The sequence below is a fragment of the Gavia stellata genome, chromosome Z, assembly GCF_030936135.1.
Source record: "Gavia stellata isolate bGavSte3 chromosome Z, bGavSte3.hap2, whole genome shotgun sequence".
Lineage (NCBI taxonomy): Eukaryota > Metazoa > Chordata > Aves > Gaviiformes > Gaviidae > Gavia > Gavia stellata.
In genome coordinates, this window is record NC_082637.1 from 28,226,815 (window position 1) to 28,249,103 (window position 22,289).

At 39.9% G+C, this 22,289-nt stretch overlaps 1 protein-coding gene across 1 annotated transcript in view; it reads left to right on the forward strand.

Moving 5' to 3' along the window:
* Positions 1 to 22,289, forward strand: part of ANKRD31 (ankyrin repeat domain 31) — a 71,606-nt gene that overhangs the window by 12,714 nt on the left and 36,603 nt on the right. Inside the window, 7 exon segments of the mRNA XM_059833497.1 lie at positions 2,935 to 3,582; positions 6,444 to 6,721; positions 7,046 to 7,173; positions 9,810 to 9,989; positions 12,564 to 12,706; positions 15,139 to 15,283; positions 20,628 to 20,689. Of these exon segments, the coding sequence (XP_059689480.1) occupies positions 2,935 to 3,582; positions 6,444 to 6,721; positions 7,046 to 7,173; positions 9,810 to 9,989; positions 12,564 to 12,706; positions 15,139 to 15,283; positions 20,628 to 20,689 (1,584 nt within the window).

Sequence of the window (22,289 nt, forward strand, 5' to 3'; positions counted from 1 at the left end):
GGATAGGTTGTGCATTCTCCACTTGTGGAGATACTCAGAACCTGACTGGACATGGTCTTGGGCAACCTGCTGCAGCTGACACTGCTTTAGCAGCAAGGTTGGACTATATGGTATCAAGAGGTCCCTTCCAACCTCAACTGTTTCATGATTCTCTGTGTATCCTTCATCTCCCAGTATATAGTGGTAATCTTCAACTCAGCATTCTCACAAAAGCTGGTAATGTTGATCCCTCCAAAGCCTTAACTCTTTTATAGTGATTCTCTTACATGTATGTATTGAAAGACTGAACTTCTCTGCTGTTGTTTGGCTCAGAGCTAGCAGATGTAGGAGTCTACTTAACATTTCCACTCCACCCTTATTATTTATGCTTCAGTATTAGTCCAGTTTTATCTTGTAACGTTTGCAAGCGACAGTCTGTGACACCAAATAGCCACCAATTTCTCGATAGCTTTTTAATTGTTCTCAAACACGTGGAAAAACAATCCTTGCATGTCGAGATTCACCAAGGTGATGTGAATGCACTGCCATCTGCTGGAACTGACAGGCCAGATTTAAGCTTGCTCATGTAGTGCACAGGGAGAGATAGACGTCTAAGGCTTGGCTAAGTCTGGCTTGCTCACTGGCCTTCGGTGCAATGAGTTTATTAACACAGTTTTTATAGCCATGATCAAGTAAGTTGTTTTTTTAGATGAGACATCTGCTTGACTTCCCTGTCCACCTGCTTACTCTGGTGTGAGGTTCTGAATCAGCTGAGGCTGGAGTTGACTGTGGCCATGCTCAGCTGTTACTCAGCATGTGCTTACTGGGTAAGATGGGAAGACAAGAGATTCTGGGCTGATGCTAGAAGGTCAGCAGGATTTGTGCCTGGGTTAAGGAGCACCTTGATTTGGATTTGTACTGGAAATAATTAAGACATGAGGATAGTGGGATTTAAATCAAGGCTTTCGAAGTAGTGAGCTTATGCTTGGTGGAGGAGATTCACAGATGTCATGAGATGGTTGGCATTCAAACCCTACAAAGAATTAATAGCCTTATGCCAAAGAGATACCTTTTTATCTTTGGTGTTCTTACATAGGAACCCCTTTGTTAAATGAGTTGCTTGAAGCATAGCTCTTCTGGTGGAGGATGGACCTGAACCTGCATTTACCACAATGTTGGTATTTTACTGCTGAGCTACCAACTGAGGGAGAATCCTGCTCCTCCTTTGAGTGAAAACTATGTTTATTCAGACTGCATTTACCAGACTGGGATCCACAAGAGAGAGAACTCCCTGTTTTGGTTCAGTTCCCAGCTGTCTCAGCCTTGCTCCTTCAGCAGCTCCTCTGTTTCTTTTCAGCAGACAATTGAAGGTACAGGGACCTTAGGCACTGGAGCTTTAAGTGTCTTTATGGAAAAGTGGCAGCTGAGGATGGGTCTTAGGGAGGGAAAGTTGTAAATTTTATTATGTTCTGCAGATTTTAATTACTTGTAGAGCAAGTCCCACAGGATTGTGCCAACAGAAATGAGTGCTAAAGAAATTTAGGCACCTGAAGTTGAATGAGGGTTTTGTGAACACTAGTCACATTTAAATGTTAGATTTCATTTGGCATTTGGGTTTTTAGGATCTTGCAAAATTAGTCATTTTATGCCTGCCTGATCCTTCTCCATTAATATAAATGTAAGTTTCATCTGCCCTTCAACAAATGCACTAAACCTTTTTCTTAGGAGATTTGTAATATACGTACACACTCTTTATACCACAGTTCTTCAAGTACAGAAAGTTATGCCAGTGGGGTTTTTTTTCCCGATTGTTTAAAGTCTGCACAAATTAGAGAAGTGGTCTGAAAAGAAACTGTAATTCAATACAGCAAAGTAAAAAGTAGTCAGTACTTACAAAGGAACAATTAGCTGCACAGGTACAAGATAGGAAACAGCAGGCCAGGGAATAATTTTTCAACAAAGAATCAGGGATTTATAATGGCTTACAAACTGAACATGAGCCAATGCTGTCAGATTTCTGCCCTTTCTGTTTTTTTGTGTGTGAGCTTTATCAAAATTATGTTACCAGTGGTTAAAAGATTCTTGCATTGCCCAGTATTGCCACTTGCTGGCAGCAAGAGTCTAAAAATGTATTGAAAGAGATTCTCTTAAGATCCAGTATTACTAAGTGACAGCACTATTATATACAAATGTTATACGGAAAAAAATATGGTTTAGGTCTGCTGAGACCTCTGATTTTCTCCTGCAGAAGCATTTGAAACATGGATAGGAAAAAAAAAAATGAAAAAGCTGTTAATTGGTATAACAATGGGTGCATCTGTTGAAAGCAGCTCAAAGTGATTAGAAAAACAGTAGCAGTATTACTTTTCCAAGAACAGTTATGGTTTTGTGGTTCTGTACTCAGTGCAGAAACTCAAATGTGCAGCCTCCAAACATACTCCTAAGGTTTTGAACTGAAGCTTGTGAGGTACAAATGCTCCATACCTCTGTGGGATCCACATAAACACATAATCAAAACTCATATATTGTGTTTTATTAACTATGGTTTTTATATTACTGTGAATACATTAACTTTCATTATTTCTGGGTGACCGAAGTTTTTAACACCTTTCTTTTAAAGCCCTTGAACACCCTCAGGTCATTGGCAATGGCACAGTATCTTTGACTTTTTAACAGATTTAGTCTCTCTTACTCTGGGTTTTCACTGCTAGGGAAGTCAACAGCTGAAGTGCTCTACTTTTGAAACTGAGACCTCACTCTAACCCTTGTTAAGAAGTTGTATGAGATCTTAAGGAAGGCTCTGAGTTTTGTAGTTTATGCAAAAATTGGAAATAAAATATATGTGTATATATATGGATGACTTCTAAAGTGAATGTTAATCACATGCTTTTTAGAAAGACTTGTTGCATTCCTTTTTGTAAACAATTTTTTTTTTTTAATGTTTAGATTTCACAGAAATTAAGTAATGAAGATCTCTCTCCAGAAATAAGCCTCTGTCTAGATGCCCATCTGGAGGATATAATAACGGTTCCAAAGGAACAGACAACACAAGATATATTTCCGTCTGCTTTAGAAGATTGCCAGAGAACCTGCCTGACCATTATTGACACAGACAACAAAGAACATTCCCCTAATAATGACACTGATCTTTCACCGACATCCCCAGGGAAGATTTTCATGGAAGCATTCACTGAACAGAGTATAGAGACTGGTGAATTTGAAATCAGTGATTTGCTGAGATCCCTCAGTGATTCTGAGAATCTTAAAATCATAAACCCATTGCCTGACAAGTTAGAATGTCAGGGTCATGCCTTTCCCATTGATCCATCAGCAGATGAGAGCAGTGATGTCCGGCCAGTACAGCTTGTGACAGCTCTGAATGCCTTGTCAGGGTCTGTAGTACAACCTGTCACTCCTGTGGTACCAAATGAGAGACAGTTTAACACCGAGGGAGAGCAGTTAAATTCAGAACCCAGTATTCCCCAGTTAGATGATGACTGTACACAAATAACAAACATGGTTGAGCCTCAACTTGCTACAGTTCAGGGAGAAGAAATAAAAGCCTTAACAGGATCTAACTTGCAGAAGACAACAAAAGAGCAAGTATATATGTAGTTTAATTAATATTGGAAAATTTACATTTATCATAAGATATTTTATAGAATAGCCAAATTACTTGGAGATGTCAGTCTTAGTAAAGGATAGACTGACATCAGTAATTTACATGTTTAATACATTTCAATTGTTTTTGTTTTAAAAGTCCAGTAGTGTTTATCTGTTTTGATATATCCATGTTATGAAAATGGCTGAGCTTGCTGGGATGGGAAATCCTAGTAAAATTAATTCAGTGACTGACATGGAAATCTAGAATCAGCATGGGAGTTTCAAAACTCCTGGTCCCCTTGTACATCTTCTATGTGTCGTGTTCTGTCCAAGGAAAGTTCCAAAACATTATTCTGTTAATTCATTGTAGCACACTGGCATATTCCAGCCAATTTCAACTCTAGGTTCCTACCCTATCCAGTTCTGTTTTTTCTCCAGACTATAGTATGCTCTTTTCTGTTATCATAGTTCTCACCACTGTTGCATCCAAATGCTTTGCAAATATTACAAAAGAAATTACAGCTATTTCTTTCCTGTAGACTAGAAAGATGACTTACAGGGATTTTTTACACATATATGTAGAAGTGCATTTATTTTGTTTAGTTCCGTCTATGTGAGACTTTCTGAAAAAATTGAGGCATGGTTTTATGTTCATGTTCTTCCGTGAAGAAGCCAGTATGTATGGATACAACATGTGATTCTCCTTTTTGTTTTCTTCTCTTACCATGTGCTGTTCTTGCCACAGTGTTGTGTCCTGTCCTGTAAAGTGGAGTAGGTCATTGGGATTCAACAACATGAATGCAAAAATCTGGAGGGGAACAAGAAGGGAAGGCAATGTTATAGTCTCTTCCTGTTCAGGTTATAATAAGGGAAAGAGAAGGACACATAGGAGACGTGTTTATGCTATAGAGTGTAGTAGACATCCCTTGTAAACCTGGAATCAGATTCTCTGCTCTGTGTTTTTGAATAATATGGAGCTGCAAATCAATGATCAGCCACATATAACTAGCTATTTAAGGTGGTTTTACAGCCACTTTGCTTCCCCACAATGACATAAAGCATCCAAAGACTATGAGTTAATTCCATCTTTTGCTGGTAGGATTAACTGAATGTAACAGTATGTAATAAAATGTGCCACAAAGGTAGCCAGTTTCAAGGTGCCGAAAGGTCAGTAGGCTAATTGTCTCAGAACCACAGCAACTTACAAAGCTCTTTCAGTGAAGTGTTGATTTCTGAAATTTGTAGCACAGCTGTGTGAAGCTTAATGTATAGATTTACTCAATATTTCAGTTAAGATTGTGAAGAAGGGTCCTGTGGGGAATGGGGATCTAAAACCTTCGTCGATTAGTAATTGATTTTAGCTTTTTTGTGCCTCTGTCTGCTGTTCTTGAAGGCAGAAAGTAGGGAGGCAATCTAATAAGGAAAAAATCCCAGTTAATTTTTTAGTAACTGTTGCGTTCTAACAGTATATTGTTCACTTTGGTCTTTTCTCATCCTTGTTTCTTCAGAGTATCCTTGTTGTGGTGAAACCCAAAAGAGGAGAGTCTGTACTGTCCTGTAGATGCAATCAGGATGCTGGATAGCCCATTTATTTCAATATATGGTTCCTTATAAAGCAGGTGGCTTTTTTTTTCTCCTTGAAATGCTTTCTTCTTCTTCTCTAACCCTCCTTCTATAGCAGATGTGATGCCATGGAAAGTACTGCATTGATAGTTTTGTGAATGGAAATATTTGGTTTTTCCCAACTGCCATGTTAACATGCATCATCTCTTGACCTGGAGGGACCACTTCTAGTAATGCAGTTCACCTCCTCAGTAGCCTCTCTGACAACATGTCAAAAATTAATCAGTGAATCCTCCATTTCCATCTGTGTCCCAACAAAGGACTAACAAGTTCTCCCACATCACTGTGAAAGAATTTATGTGCATGTGTGCTCAGGGTGTGTCCTGAGAGCTTTCAGCGTTACTCGAGTGTGTAATAAGCTAACAGGTACCCAGTTTTCAGCAACTTGAGTGATACTCAGCAGCACGTCACTCTCACTTCACTAAAACAGTGAATAAACTCAAGCAACTCACATTAACTGCCATGTGATGACATATCTTCAGGGTGGGATTTCTTTCCCTTACTGTTAGAGAAAAGCCTCTGGTATACACCAGTCATTTAGGTTCCCCTTTGCACAGCTTAGGATGAGGTGAATCACTATCATCTCTGAAAGTAGCTTGTCCTCTTCACCGACAGTAGGGGTAATGTCTAGTGTCATGTAGATGCCTGGCTTTTAGAAGGCTGAAGGTAAGTGAATCTCATCTGTGGTGGCTGTAGCTCAGCAATGGTATGTCTTTAGAAGTAACTTCTCAGCTGGGAGTTACTGAACCTCAGGTGAAACACAGTTCTTGATGTTATGCACATTTCTAGGCTTGTGCAAGGGTGAGATAAGATAGGCTAGCTTAAGACATCTTAAACATCACTTTATTTTTTAGGACAAGAGCTCATGTCCATAGGAAACTGAAATGAATCTGTTGAGTCATTTCATATGTCCAACCAAAGGACTTTCCGATAGTAACAACTTTTGTTTGCTGAAGCCAGCCTGTATTTATTATTTAAGTTGTGATTGTGAGTATCCTAATTCCCTTGGCTAATTCTGCCAGGGGCACATGGTGTAGCATACTACTTTAGGAATGCCTCTCCTATGGCAGCCTCTGTCTCATATCTGTAGAATTCCAGTTATTCACTTAAGCAACCCCTCCATTGCCTGTGAGCACGCATATAATTTACAAGACAATGTTCTTGGAGCTCTCATATATACAGCCCTTGTTTTAACTGCATGCTTACCAGTTGCTTGTGATATTTCTTTTTTGTCACAGCCTGTGGGTGATGAACAGAGAGAGAAAGAAGTAATTTCGGATTACTGGGGTGCCACCTCTAGTGAAAAGCAAACTGGGGAGGGAAGTTCACATTCAGTGGAGGCTGCAGCATGTGCAGAAGCAGCCCAAACAACATTAAGGAAAGTGATGCAGTTAAGAGAGACCTCCTCAAGAAAGTGCAGAGATCATGTTTCCAGTCATTGCCAAATACTAGAAGAGATTCAGCAGAGGATGTCTCACAGTGGCAGTACAACAAGAAACAAAGCTAGGTATTTTGAGTATGACAAAATCATGCATAATATTCTTAAATTCTTTTTTTAAATTAATGTAGTAAATACAATGCATACAGACTACTCATTCCTCATGTGAATGACTTTAAATGATCAAAAGGTAAAGGTTTTATGTTTTATTTAAAGATCTCAGAGTTAGTTTTTCTCCTGATTTACTCTTTATTCAGTACTACCTAACTACCCTATACACTTGCATGCTATTACAGACTCCCTTTTAAAATCGAATGTATTCACATTCTTAGCTTTACTATAAACATTGATCTATACAGAGAAGAGAGTATTTTTGTTGATGCTAAGCAAATCTTTTGTCAGTAAAATTCAGGAGTCTACTTCTAAAGACAAGCAGGACCTAGAAACCAACATATGCCAAGAAATAACTCTGAATGAGGATAGAAAAGCTGATCAGAGAAGAAGGAGCAAGAGAATCGAAAACAAACTGAGTAAGATATTGTCTGATGTTTATTATACAGATTTTTTTTTATTTGAACATCTATACTGAATCAAATATAATTTATAACCTTTCCAATATATTGTGGCATGGACGTCTTTTAAAAAGATGTTACGAATATACATTTTAATAATTAGAATTATTGATAATTTCCCTCACTTGTTTAAACCTACATATTAGCAACCTGATAGTTGATTTGTTTGCATAAACTCCTTAAGAATCATGAGAATTTTTTCAGGATGCAATTTTTATCACAGTGTTATGTATGAAAAAATTATGGTGTATTCTGAAAAGCGGAAGAAAAATGTTTTCATACAAAATGAAAATGTACATCCTGATATACATCTATATATCCTTCTGTAATCTAGTATTCTATGTGCAGCATCGTTCTGAGGGCAGTGCCATCCCCAAGAATTAACCTATACAGAACAGTTTATTCTATTTTGAATGCTGGCTGTTAACTCGTCTGTTTTAAATATAGAGTTATAGGGCCTTCACTACCACAGTCACGGAGCACTCTTTGAAGTATTTTTCCTTGCAATGTGCTTTGTCAGAGAGAAAGATTGCCATTTTTCATCCCTTGAAGATGCATGCAGAGAAATTCTTTGCCTCGCAGAGGAAGTGTATAGGGGAATACAGAATTTCGTCACTTAAGTGCTCTTTCCAGCACCTTTAAGATTATGGTCTTAAAAGGTTTTTGGTTTTTGTTTTTTTTTTTAAGCCCACTCAGTGTGGGTTTATCTGTGCACCTACAATAATTTAAACAGCTTACAGAGTTTGGAAGTGTTTGAACTATAACAGCTACATTTTAGACCTTACAAAATGTGAAGAATTCTACCTCCAATTAACGACCCTTCTCTTTTGCAGGGTTTTAATTATTACCAGTGGAAGCAGCGTTTTTATGAGATTTCAATTTGTATGACTGACTGCTGTTTCAAATTTACTTACTAGTTTCCACTCAGAAAACAAGCTGTTGGTTTTTTAGCATGATTTCTGCAGAAAGAGTTGCACTGCCTATAGAGGTAGCTTCGTGTTAATCCAATCTAGCCAGTTTACCTCCCTTTTGCATTAGACCTGGCAATCAAGAGTCTGTGAGTCATCGTAGTTTGGTAATTCACTGGACAAAGAGCCCTACAAAAAGTTTGGGTTTGTATCAGCAAGCATCAGTTGTTTTGCACAAGGTCAGACACAAGGAAGGCACTAGGGACGGCAAGGTAGAAGTGACGGGAAATAGGTCCTCTTGAATTAACAAGTTAAATTGGGTTAAGTGTAACACAAAACTGCGCCTTGTTCTGTGTATGTCTGCGCGGTTTACTCCTTCCTGAACCGCTTGGCTAGTTTAGACCATCTTTGACTAGGGACTGCAGTATCTTAAATAAAAAGACACTTGCCTGTCTTGCAAGGCAAGGTAGAGGAGAGGGACTGTCTATGTGCTCAGCTGAGGGAAGGTCCTGGATAAACCCATGTCTATTGGATTCTAAAAATCTGCACAGAGTGAAGAACTTAAGTAGGTTGGGAATTAGTGTGAGCTCACGGTATATCATCATGCACAAAGCAGCAGAGACAGCAGGCTTTGTGAGTTACAGCTCTAGGAGAGCTATGTGTTTTAAAGGCATACTTAAAATGTCTATTCCTACACCCAGGTGGAGTTTTAGGGCCGGTGAACCCCATCTGCTACAGCTTGTGGAGAGGAGCAGTGTATGTAGCCTGCTGTCCCAAGATTTTCATTAGTAGATTGACTAGTGGCCGAGGCCACCTATTGTGCTTTCCTGTAGGTGATCCTCCTGTCCTTTCTTTCCTCCTTTCTTTCTTCCCTCCCTGTTTTTCAGAGGAGGCAGTAGCCAGGGTGCTCTTCTCCACGATATGAAGGGATACTGTGATGGCACTGCTGGTGAAGTACAGAACAGCTCGTCGATGTAGTGGAAACAATTTCACCCAAACTGAAAACTGTAATGAGTGCATAAGGAGCGATAGCATTTATTTTATAAAATAATAAACTATAAATTAGAAATAGTATCTTCTACATTTTATTTTTTACATTTTGGCCTCATATTCCCAAGCAACTCTTCATCCTTTGCTCATTGCAGAAATGGCTCAGCTGGTTGTGAAGTAATGGGGAAAAGTAATCTGAGGGAGCTAATCTTAATCACTATCCTAGTGTAAATACTCCTTTCTCACGAAGTGGAGATTTTAAAACATAAATGAATACAAAAGAACTGATAAATTTGACTTTTAAGAAAGGAGAAATTATTGAGTAACTGACTAGCTATTGAAATGCTCATCTTGGAATGAATTGTGACCTAGAATAGCAGTTTTATCATCTAGTGGGAAACAATAAACTTTGCAAAAATTTCATTAAAAAGGAAAAAGTGTAAGCACACTTTTACAAAGTAATTTTCCTGTGTGTTGAATTTCAGTTGGAGTTGTGTTATGTAATTCGCTATGGCCTCTTTTATTGAATGGAATGTTATTTAATTGGTAATGTGTTTTTGAGATACTCGTTTCTACTAGATTGAATGAGCATTTTTTCTCCAGAAAGCTGGTTTACTAACTGTACTGCAAAGTAAAGCCAAAATAAGAGAGGAAAGATATTTTTCTGTTCAACAGATCTTTTACATTATTTTTCAGGACAAGAAACCTTTGGTAGGAATTTTGTAAATCCTCTTTGCCCCATTTCACTTTCAAGAATCAATAGGAGGAATATTTATGGTGAGACCTTACTGCATAGAGCTGTTGCTCATCAAGATATAGACCTTGTATGTAACATAATAAAAGCTGGTGGAAATGTAAATGTTCAGGATTATGCTGGTAAGTTGCAATTGTATTAAAATACTATTTTCAAAACAAGTATCTACCTATAACTAATAAAAGTGTATATTACGACTTTGCGCCGTGGACAAGACTGTACGTTTGTGACTAGTCAGTAGATTATTGAATTTTTATTGGTTTAACTTGGTAATTGTTCATGAGAAAATATACAGACCTATGTATAAAATCATATTAAAAAACAAAATTTTGCGGAAAAAGTAAGCACTTGAAAAATTACAAAGTGATGCAATTAATTCAACAATCCTGTGCATGATTATCAGAAAACAGTCCCTTAATTAAATAATCAATGTAATGTTTTTTAAAGTTGTTTTTTTTTTGGTCCATTTCAGTGGCCAACTTGAGATTTAGATTTTCCAGTTTAATTTTGCAGGGCTCTGAATTTACCCCTTGCATTTTAAAGGAAGTTGTAGCTTCATAATTTAGCACTGCTTTGATTTTGTAAAGTTGTGAATACTTGGTATTTTGCATTTTTACTTCATCTTGGCCACCAAAAAAAAAGAATGACCAATAGTGAATGGCCAGCTGTGAACATACTGACTGAAGCAATTCACCTTATCCAGCTTCATGTGTGATACTCTGTGTCAAAGACATTGCCACACCCTAAAGTATCAATTGGTTGTTTAAAATGTGAGACTGACTTATTTTGCAGTTCCCTGTCTCATCCATTAGGCTCTGATAAACTTCCATAACAAAAGAGAAAATGGTTTCACAGACAGCTGGCTCATTTGGTAGAAAACTTGATTAATTCTTAAGAGTGTTTCCATCCTGTGCTGTGGCTAGGATTTCACAACTGTTCTGTGGGAACAAAAACCAAATGTTCTGCAGTTAAAAGGCTTTTGCATAATGCAGGCATATGACTGACCAAAATTAAGGTAGAAATTCTCTGTCTTCTGGAATGTACTAAGACATAGATTGGGTCAGCAGCAAGTTTCAGACTTTTACAGGATAGGACTCTGGCATTTGTGCTAATGGAGTGATTCGTAATGTGTGTTGACTTGTGCTAGAGGTAGATAAGAAAATATTTCATTGGTTGGTTTCAAAGCCACGTGCTGACAACAGAGAAATGTTGATAGTGTGGGTTCAGCTGCACCCTCTGTGGGCAAGTGTACTAAAGTGCAGTGGTTCCAGTTTTTGGCCTCACAGCTGCTTCCTTTTTCTGACTTTGCATGTTTTGCCAGGCCACTCTTTCTTCATGCCCCAGAATCTCTGGCTGCTATTTTTTGGTGCGAAAAGAGCACAACTGTGTATCAGATAGAGGATACTTTTTACTGAGGGTCAAATAGGTACTTTCGCCTTAGTGAACCTTTTTTAACCTCCCCTTAACAGATTTCAAGTTTTTGCTCCAGAATATGGAGTTACTAGAGTTTTTTGATGAAATAGGCTCTATAAATTGCAAGTAAAATGTGTTGCAGATCATACTGTTAAAAACCATTCATCCTGAAGCACTGTCAACATTAGGCAATGTAATTAAAACTTAGTTGTGTTTCAAGCATTCAGGAACAAAGCCTAATAGCACAAAATTTTTGGACAACCTGATGCAACATTCTGTGCCCACAATAAACCCAATTCTATACAAATATACAGTATTCTGGATTGGGTAGTGTGTAAGAGAGCCGCAAGAGTTTCTCTTTCCAATGAAATTAAGACAATTTTGCTTAATGGAAGCAGAACAGTCTTAATAAGCCTAATTCGCATATTAATTCACATATTTAGTATGTGAACTAGGCCCAGACAACCTTCTGATAACAGGAGATGGTTGAAGAGTAAAGCTGTCCATCAAAATGGTCCTCTGGAGGGAACGCTGGTTTGAGGGCTGGAAGATAGGAAGTGGAAGATCCTCTGTCTTTTTCCTTTACTTTTCTCAAATAATGAATGTTTAAGGAGCTGATGCAAGGCTGTGCTAAATCCAGTTCAAAGATTTACATTCCATCTTTTATTTTTCCTCAACACCTCCTTCATGGAGTAGAATTGTTCTGCAGGTCATGAAGCTCGTATCTTGCTTTATTCCATGTAGCTGGGAATGGATATGGAATTTCAGAATGGATTTTTCATTGCTTTCTCTGGAAACTCAAACCATACTTGGGTAGTCTTAAAAAACATTTTTGTTTGGCAATAAAGAGTCCAGGTCTTTTTTTTGTGTCTTCTTTCTTACCCTCTTCAGCATGGCGTAGCTATGTAAATAAAAGAGTGCCATGAAAAATTACCTTGTTCTTAAAATAGCATATACATTTTATTCGGGGAGAAATTACTAAGGATGTGGGTGGAATAATTTTTATTCTTTCTTTCATAACAGAAGTATCAAATCTAAAACTAATATTGTTATAGCAGCACCTGGTTCTTCAGTAAGGGCAAATTTTAACAAAAGAATGAGATCTCTTAACCCTTGTGACTTTTTCATAAACATTTCTTCATACAACTTACTGTAAAATGCATCAGTTTTTACCTTTTCAGTATGCTTTCTGAAATATTTATCAAATAAACAACCTAAGACTGACATAAATTTTTATAAATTCTTTTACCCAAATGTGAAATACAGTTTTTTCTTTTTCATAGGCTGGTCTGCACTACACACAGCAAGTGTGGAAGGCTTTTATGGGATAGCAAATGAGCTTTTGAAAGCAGGAGCTGATGTTAATGCTAGAGGAGATGAACAAATAACACCATTGCAAGATGCAGTTAAAGAAGGCCATTATGAGGTACATTCCAAATTGAACACAAATTATGGTTTAGGAATAGAAATGATTGTTGTTGGTTCCAGAAGGCCACATAATCTATTTACATGTGGCTGTGCTTTTCAGATTATGGTTAAATTCAGGAGCTTGCAAGTCCTTTCTGCCCAATTTCTGTTCAAACCATTCTATGCTTTACAAGATTTGTCCAAAAGCAGAAATTAATTGTTGTTCTAATTGTTTGGGACAATAGCCAAAGTACCGAGGAATAGATTGCTACTGTTTAATACTACTTGTTTCACTTCCTTTATAATCATCTTGCAGAATAACTTATGATCTGAGCAGTCTTCTGGAGTTTTAATGACATTTTTCATTATTTAGTAAACAAGCATGTATGATGTGTAGCCACAGCCATGCACAGATATTTTTTCGTGTATTAACACATAGCATGGAGAGTTATGAAGTCATGGCTTTATATTTTGTATGGTCTTAAACAGAAAGTCAACTGAATAGTCAATGTGAATTAATTATAAGTTTTGTTGCCAAATGTTGTGGTTTCATAAGCCTGTGTCTGAATTGTGGATCCTCTTTCGGTCTGGCAGTTCTTGCCTCTGCCTGTCTGTTTGTGCATGTTCCTAGGGTGGCCCAGATTTATGCATGTCCCTTTTACCTGCTTGCTGTTTCTTTCTCTAGAAGTGCACATATGCTGCCTAACATTTATTGATTTCCAAGATTTAAAAAAAATTTTTTGTGGGGTGAGTAAGTTTTGTCCCTAAACATTTACTCTCTTTCTGTTCCACAACTGAGGTAAGACTTAATCTGTTTCTCCCCAAGTCTCCCTGGAGCAAAGAGGAAGGGTGGACTTTTGGTTAATAATTTTCTCTGAGACTTGAGAACCCCAAGCTTGGTTTTCAGCTTGTGGATCACAGACTCTTGCGGGTTCATGAAATATTTCTGAGTTCTGTGAAGGTACCTAAGACACCATGTCCATGGTTATGCCTAAAGGACTCTGCATCTCTGCAAGTAATATTTAGGGGTCAGCAACTTGAATGATGCTGGAAGAACACTGATCTCAGCTAGGTCACTTGGAGCAAACCAATATAATTCAGCACAGAGCTGTGTTAAGAGTTATGTGAGCTGGTATATCCACAGGGAATGGTACTACACAGTGGCGCTGTATTTACTCAGGAGCAGTATAGTTGTATCACTGCAGTGGTCTGTCAGACTTAATTTTTGTTGCTTCTGACTAGCAACAATATAGTGATAGTGATTCAGTAATTGGTATTTGGAGCTGTTTCTTTCAAAGCTACCTCTCTGCATGAGGTTATTATTGTAGATTGGAAACACACCTTTTGACTGCCTTATTCCTTTCTGCACCTGCAATATGGCAAAATTAATTTCTTATTTGGCAAAATTAATAATCTTATTTCAGAAAAATGGTAAGTATATGAAAGACTTTCTAATAGTACAGTTAAGGGGGAGAGCATACAAGTGTGACATGTAGCTGAAGATCTCGTTAAAGAAGAGTTCTCAACATTACTTTTTGAAAAAATCCATAGATTTGGGATAACTAGTGAAGCCCAAGAGAGTTTTTGCTGTGGATTGAACCCTTTTTTATTTGCTCTGTTGTTAGGAGAATGTTTGAATTGAGAAAACTTCACTAGCAATTTTGTCAGTAGCAATCTGGTTAGAAGTAATAAGGGTCTTTAAACACATGGGTGAAGAATGTGAGTCAAGCTTAGTCTGAAACAATAACATGTGCTGAGGAGAGAAATGCAGAGGTGCAAGTAAAACCACACTAGTGCTGGAATAAGATCACAGGGTTACTTACCCACAGAAAGGAGATAATCAGATTGTAAATTTCCCATATCTTAAAAAAGTATTCTGCAAAGGTAGATGGAACATTTTGCTAAAGTGATAATTTCTTTAATAACAATAGAATCAGGCTTTACATTTGTACAGAAATCATATTGTTGGTAAGACCATCTGAGTGGGTTTCATTTGACCAGATGTATGTTGTACTTCTGAAATAGTTGTCAAAGCTTCCCTTTGCAGTCACAGGAGTCACAATAGACACACCTAGAGCACAATTTATTTTCTCCTAAGTAGATATCCTAAATAGATAAGCTGACTCATAGCCTAAAATCACCTGTTACTTTCAACCAATTAAGAGCTATGGGAGGATGGATCAAACCCTGTATTTTGTGAGACCTTGGCTTCAAGGCATCAGGTTAATAACTGGAATGAATTTATAGAAATGAAAATAATAAGACTATAGGATAATGATGCATCTAGGGGAATTCTTGAGGTATATTAACTAGAACAGAGGAGGATTATTTGTCGTAGGCCTTAGATTTGGTTTCAGTTGCTCATGTTGTCAAGTACAAGATGCCTGTATAAGGAAGGAGTATGGAAAATACTGTCAGAAAAGAAACAATCTGAAAAACTTATTTTTTTAGATGGCAGAGTTATTACTTTGGTATGGAGCTGATCCCTTACTAAAAAGTGAGAAGGGAAGGTGTGCATTAGAAGAAGCTTCTGACCCGTCTGTGAGGAAACTGCTTAAAAGCTATGTAGCAAAATCCAGAAGAGATTCAGTATCAGGTAGGAGAGAATTATTCTGATGTATCGTCACCACTAAATGGAGAAATTCAGAACATCTGTTGCATTATATTTCCTTAATTAATACTAGTAATTCCACGGACTTCACTGTCTGATGCCTGAGTAGCAGTGAGCACTCCTTACCCAGCACAGTTGCTGTATGTTGGCAAAGTATGAAAGATGTCCAGCTTCTTGGGCTGGATCTACCTTTAAATTTGAAATGAAGATGTGAAGCACGGAAGTTGTTGCCTATCTAAATGTAAGATGGGTCATGGCTGGACGTGCTGGTGGTTGAGGTATGGCTTAGAGCTACGGATAAAATTTGGTTCTAAACCGGCATAGAGGCTGAATTTTGAAGGATCCCTAAGATAAAAAATGGGGAATCTAGGATTAGATCTAGATCTTAAGGGGTTGCCAAGCCTTAACTGCTTGTCCTTAACTGGTAGTGCTGGGGCTGGGACTAAGGTAATATTACTGTAGCTAATAGCTAGAGAGTTTGCAAGGGGTTGGTAGGTGAAGAATTTGGCTAAGGCGAGAGTTGGATCTTACATAATCTTAGGAAGTAAGTTGAGAAGAAGGTTCAGAAGAGGCTGATTGGTCAGGGGCAGGTACAAAGAAGTGCCACAAGATAAGCCTTCATTAGAGTTAGAATTAGGACTATTGGACACCAATGGGTCAGTGTGGGCTGTGGCATATTTAAGTCTGGAAGGAGTCGCCAGCCCTCGGACTATTATGCATTGTTGCTCTTCCATGTGGGTGGTGATGAAGCCACAATGCGTAGTCCAAGGCCAATCAAAAGAGACTTCAGGGCTTTGGAACAGTTGGTAAGGGAATCTGGTGCACAGGTAATTTTTTCCTCTATCCTTCCAGTTGCGGGCAGTGACATTGGAAGAAACAGAGAGACCCAGTCTATTAATATATGGCTCCATGGCTGGTGTCACTGCCACAGTTTCGGGTTTTTTGATAATGGGATGACCTACACGGCACCAGGCTTGCTGGCATTGAATGTGATTCACCTTTCTCAAACGGGGAAGAGGGTCTTTGCTCACAAGCTAGAAGGGCTCATTGACAGAGCTTTGAACTAGACTTGAAGGGGGAGGGCAATAATAGCAGGCTTGTCCATGATAAGCTGTGGGACAACACGCCACGATTAGAGGGATTGGGTGCTAACGAGGGCCCTCAACCTCTTGCTTTGAGACGTGTTGGGTACACTGGAGCACACTTGAAGTCTTACGGAGATGAGCCAGGGGCTTCTGAGGTGATAGGAGCCAACAGGGAAACATCGGGGAAATACCTCAAAGGAATTAAGGTGTGTTCCTCTAAAAAGGTGACATGGCCAACAGCCCAGCTGAAGTGCCTCTACACCAATGCACGCAGCATGGGCAACAAACAGGAGGAGTTGGAAGCCACTGTGCTGCTAGAAAGCTACAACCCAGTTGCCATTACAAACCTTCGCTGGAGTGTGGCTATCGACGGCTACAGGTTGTTCAGAAGGGGCAAGCAAGGAAGGAGGGGTGGAAGGGTTGCCCTCTATGTCAAGAGGCAGATAGATTGTGAAGAACTGTCTGAAGAATAGCCACAAGCAGGTTGAAGGCTTATGGGTAAGAATTAGAGACGGAGGCCACAAAGGGAACCTTGTGGTTGATGTTTACTACAGGCCGCCTGATCAAGGGGAGCCTATTGATGAAGCCTTCTTACCCCAGCTACAGGAGGCATCACGCTCACAGGCTCTTATCCTGCTGGGGGACTTCAACCACCCCGACATCTGCTGGAAAAGTAGCGTGGTAAGCTGTAGGCAATCCAGGAGACTCCCAGAGTGCATTGAGGATAACTTCTTAAGCCAGATAATAGACAGTCCCACCAGAGGGGATGCGATACTGGACCTGATGGTCACCAAAGCAAGTGAGCTAATACGTGACGTCAAGATTGCAGGCAGCCTGGGCTGCAGCGATCATGCACTGGTGGAGTCTCCAGTCCTGAGGGATATGGGTCAGGTGAAGAGTAAAGTCAGGACCCTGAATTTTAGGAAAGCAAAATTCCAGCTGTTCAAGGAGTTAGTCCATAGGGCCCCCTGAGAAACTGCCCTCAGGGACAAGGGGGCAGAACAGAGCTGGCAGATCTTTAAGGACACTTTCCATAGAGCATAAGAGCTCTAAATCTGCAGGTGTAAGAAATCAGGGAAGGACGGCAAGAGACCAGCATGGCTGAGTCGAGACGTGCTTGTCAAACTAAAGGGCAAGAAGGAAATGCACATGCAGTGGAAGCAGGGACAGATATCCTGGCAAGAGTATAGGGATGCTGCCTCGTTGTTTAAGGATGGGGTCAGGAAGGCCAAAGCGCAGCTGGAGCTGAACTTGGCAAGGGACACAAAGAATATGAAGAAGGGCTTCTACAGGTATGTCAGCCAGAAAAGGAAGGTCAAAGAAAGTGCACCCCCCCCAGTGAACATGACTGGCAAACTGCTAACAACAGACAAGGAGAAGGCTGAGGTGCTCAAGAACATTTTTGCCTCAGTCTTCACTGGCAACCTCACTTCCCTCACCACTTGAGTTGATGGCCTGCAAGGCAGGGACTGGGGGAGCAAAGTCCCTCACACTGTAAGAGAAGATCAGGTTTGTGACCACTTGAAGAACCTGAACATACGTAGGTCTATGGGACGTGACGAGATGCATCCCAGAGTCTTGAGGAAATGGGCTGATGTAGTTGCCAAGCCACTCTCCATGATATTTGAGAAATCATGGCAGTCAGGTGAAGTCCCCAGTGACTGGAAAAAGGGAAACACTGCACCCATTTTTAAAAAGAGTAGAAAGGAGGACCCTGGGAACTACTGACCTGTCGGCATCACCTCTGTGCCTGAGGAGATCATGGAAAAGTTCCTCATAGAAGCTGTGCTAAGGCACATGGAGGACAGGGAGGTGATTTGAGACAGCCAGTATGGCTTCACCAAGGTTAAGTCTTGCCTGACCAACCTAGTGGACTTCTATGATGGAGTGACTACATCAGTGGACAAGGGAAGAGCTACAGATGTAATCTGTCTGCACTTCAGTAAGGGATTTGACACAGTCCCCCACAACATCCTTCTAAATTGGAAAGATACAGATTTGATGGGTGGACTGTTTGGTGGATGAGAAATTGGTTGGATGGTCGCATCCAGAGAGTAGTGATCAACGGCTCAATGTCCAGATGGAGATCAGTGATGAGTGGGGTCCCTCAGGGGTCTGTATTGGGACCAGAACTGCTTATTATCTTCATCAGTGACATAGACAGTGGGATCGAGTGCAGCCTGAGCAAGTTTGCAGAAGACACCAAGCTGAGTGATACGGTTGACATGCCTGAGGGATGGGATGCGATCCAGAGGGAGCTGGACAGGCTCGAGAAGTGAGCCCATATGATCCTTATGAGGTTCAACAAGGGTAAGTGCAAGGTCGTGGACCTGGGTTGGAGCAACCCCTGGTGTTGATAGAGGCTGGGGGATGAAGGATTGAGAGCAGCCCTGCGGAGAAGGACTTGGGGTCACTGGTGGATGAAAAACTGGACATGAGCCGACAATGTGCGCTCACAGCCCAGAAAGCCAACCATATCCTGGGCTGCATCAAAAGAAGCATGGCCAGCAGGTGGAGGGAGGCGATTCTGCCCCTGTACTCCGCTCTGGTGAGACCCCACTTGGAGTCCTGCGTCCAGCTTTGGAGTCCTCAGCACAGGAAAGACATAGACCTGTTGGAGCAGGTCCAGAGGAAGGCCACAAAAATGATCAGAGGGCTGGAGCACCGCTCCTATGAGGACAGGCTGGGAGAGTTGGGGTTGTTTAGCTTGAAGAAGAGAAGGCTCTGGGGAGACCTTACAGTGGCCTTTCAGTACATAAAGGGAGCTTATAAGAAAGATGGGGACAAACTTTTTAGCAGGGCCCGTTGCGATAGGACAAGGGGTAATGGGTTGAAACTAAAAGAGGGTAGATTCAGACTCGATATAAGGAAGGAGTTTTTTAGCATGAGGGTGGTGAGACACTGGAGCAGGTTTCCCAAAGAGGTGGTAGATGCCTCATCCCTGAAAACATTCAAAGTCAGGTTGGACGGGGCTCTGAGTGACCTGATCTAGTGGAAGATGTCCCTGCTCGTTTCAGGGGGGTTGACCTTTAAAGCTCCCTTCCAACTCAAATTATTCTATGATTTTGTAAGTTTAGAGTGAGGGCAGTAGGAGTAGGCAGAAGTTCCTAGCTTCAAATGTGAGTGAAACCAAGGTTAATGCTAATGTAAGTTGCCTGGCAGCAACTGTTGTATTTGAGAGGTCCCATGATTAGAGGTTAGGGCTGCAGCCACCATAGGTCATCTAGATAATCTGAGCCTTACAAAGATTGATAGGCTAAAAATACATTCAGAATTACAGTTTTGATTAGGATTTGGCTTAATCTGTGCTCAATAGCTCAGCCATTGGTCTTAATTTAGTCCTAAGACTGGCAGGATCCAGTGGACTAACAGTGATCCTAGGGCTAGGATTAACATGCCAGATTCCCTGAAGTGGTGGAGAAAGAGTTGCCATGCTGTTAAATGCCTCTTAAATTCAACGCTGGTTCCCATGTGGGTTGTTGGGTGAATCTTAGGGCTGGGGTTGGGGTTCATGTTGCACTACAAAATAACAAAGGGTGATGAGCTAGATTTTTTTCAATATGGTGTGGCTAGTCTAGATTTAAGAACATACTGGCCAGAAGTAAATGCGTAGAGTTGCATGCATTAAGTAAGTATATTAATACCTAATACTAAGGTCTTGGTAGCTGCTATACTCTTTTTATGCCATTTTGTCAGCACGGAGGGTAGCTGGAAAGCTAAAGTGATAAACCAGCCAGGCACTGAATTGGTGCTGGGAATATCCCTGCCTATTTTTACACCAATGGCTTAGCTTTAGCTACTCCATCCCTTTCCCTGCCCAAATATGCTATACAGGGAAAGATGTAAGCTAGGCTATCATCGCACCATCACTGGCTTCACAAAAGTCTCTTGGGGATCAGGGAAGCCTGTTAAAAATTAGGGAAATGTAGTAGCTCCTCTAACTTTCAAAAAGAGTTGTTCAGGTCACTAATCTTCAAAAACATTTGGAAGCATAATGCCATACTTCATTCTCTCCTGTCCTGGTTTGTACAAGATGCCATCTGCAACAAAGGTCAGACTCCAAGATTTTAATATATATTTTGTATATTGATGTGGTTTAGGTTCTAATAAAACCCATATGACCTGGTAATTTTTCTGGATAGCTAAATGTTGTAAGTACTGTTACACACAAGATCGTGGACACAAAGTAAAGAATTGTGGTCTCTTCAATTCTGGTTTCTTTCTGTCCTTCATTTTCATTTCAGGTGGAGGTGATTCAAAGAATATGTTAAATACTCCAAGTGTAGAGGATACAAACCTGCATGAGGTACATCTTTACAAAGAATCCTGATGTTAATTTGATGCTGAAGGGCTTGTTAACAGTCTTCAGTAAACTAAAGCAAACAACTGTTTCTGAAATGTGTTTCCAAACCAGCACATAATGTACTAGATGCTTCGTACACAGCAGGGACTGAAACAGAGTGGTGTTCAATGTTGTGCCAATTCTTCGGCAAGCAGTTGGTGATCCTTACTGGTACTTGGGATAAGCTGTAGCCTCATGAAGATGCAAGACAGAGGCAATCAACTGCCTCTCACGGACAGTGGTTCTTCCTGAGTTTTTGCAAGTGCTGCAGAGGTAATTTTCAGCAAGCATGGTACATCAGTGCCTCTTTGTACTTGCAGAAACCTGACTGAAACTGCAAGATGTTGCCTGGCTTGTAGCAGTAGGATAGCTGCTTCTTGCCTCTGTGTAGTAGGTTGTGTTGGCTTTCGATAGAAAAGGGTTAGGAAGCCACTGTCTTGCACAGGAGTTGCATAGTTATGTCATGAGACCTCAGTATGATGTGGGAGGTAGTGCCTCACGTGAAGACAAGTCACCATGATCAGTCACTTGGGTCATTGTTTGCATATAGCACAATAGCATTTGGCATCAAAAGCTGTACTCTCCCCCTCTCCTTTTCACCCCTTTGAACAATGATGGCTGGTAATATCTGAAACATGTAATGCAGTGTGCACAGACACTTTATTCTTGCTTCCTGAAGTTTTATGTGGTTATGATAACTCCTTGTTACTCACAGTAGTGCAGTCGATGGTGTCCTTAGAAATGTTATGCTGTAACAGCAGACGTGGTGTATAATCTTAATCTTAAATTACGCTTTAAAACATAAGTTGATTGATGAAGAAGAAGGTGTTGTAAACATTTAATTGGGAAAACCTATTGCTGTGGCTGTGTAACTGATGATTTCAGTAGTTGTGTGAGTTGTTGCAGTGTTTGTGTTTTGATTTTGTCTCCAGATACAAAGTAGTCAACAGGATAATTCTAGTTTGTCATTGGCCTTTGAGGCAGTTCTTTTGTGAGGTTGCTATGAGTTAATTCTGCGAGGTTTTGCTGTGTTATTTCCCTTTCTTTATAATTTCCTAGAATCATTGCAAACAGGTTTGCCAGAAATGTGAAAATGTAGCTCTGGTATGTGACCACAGGAGCAATGTAACTTTAATTCTTTAAAGGCAGAGCATTAATTCAAAACTAGTTCAATTTTCAGAAAGAAATAAAAGTGTGTATAATAAAGCAATTTATCAGAAAATGAAATGAAGTATATGGCCTGTTTTGTAGAGAGAATTAAATGCAGATGGCACAGTTCAACATGATAATACTAAAGCATCAAAGGAAGTTTTGCTAAAAATGAACAAAGTAGAAAAATAAATTTGATGAATTTTACAAAAAATGAAGTTCTTCAGGATTCTGAAGGCTGAAAACTAAATGAAAAAAATACAAGTTAAAAAAAGACAACTAGATCTGCTATTCTTATAGCAGAGGCTACAGCCAAGAGTAAAACTATTCAGAAATAATGTCTCATGTTAGATGGGCCTCATGTTTAGGTCCACTTACAAACCAAGGAATAGTTAAATTACAGAAAATTTATTTC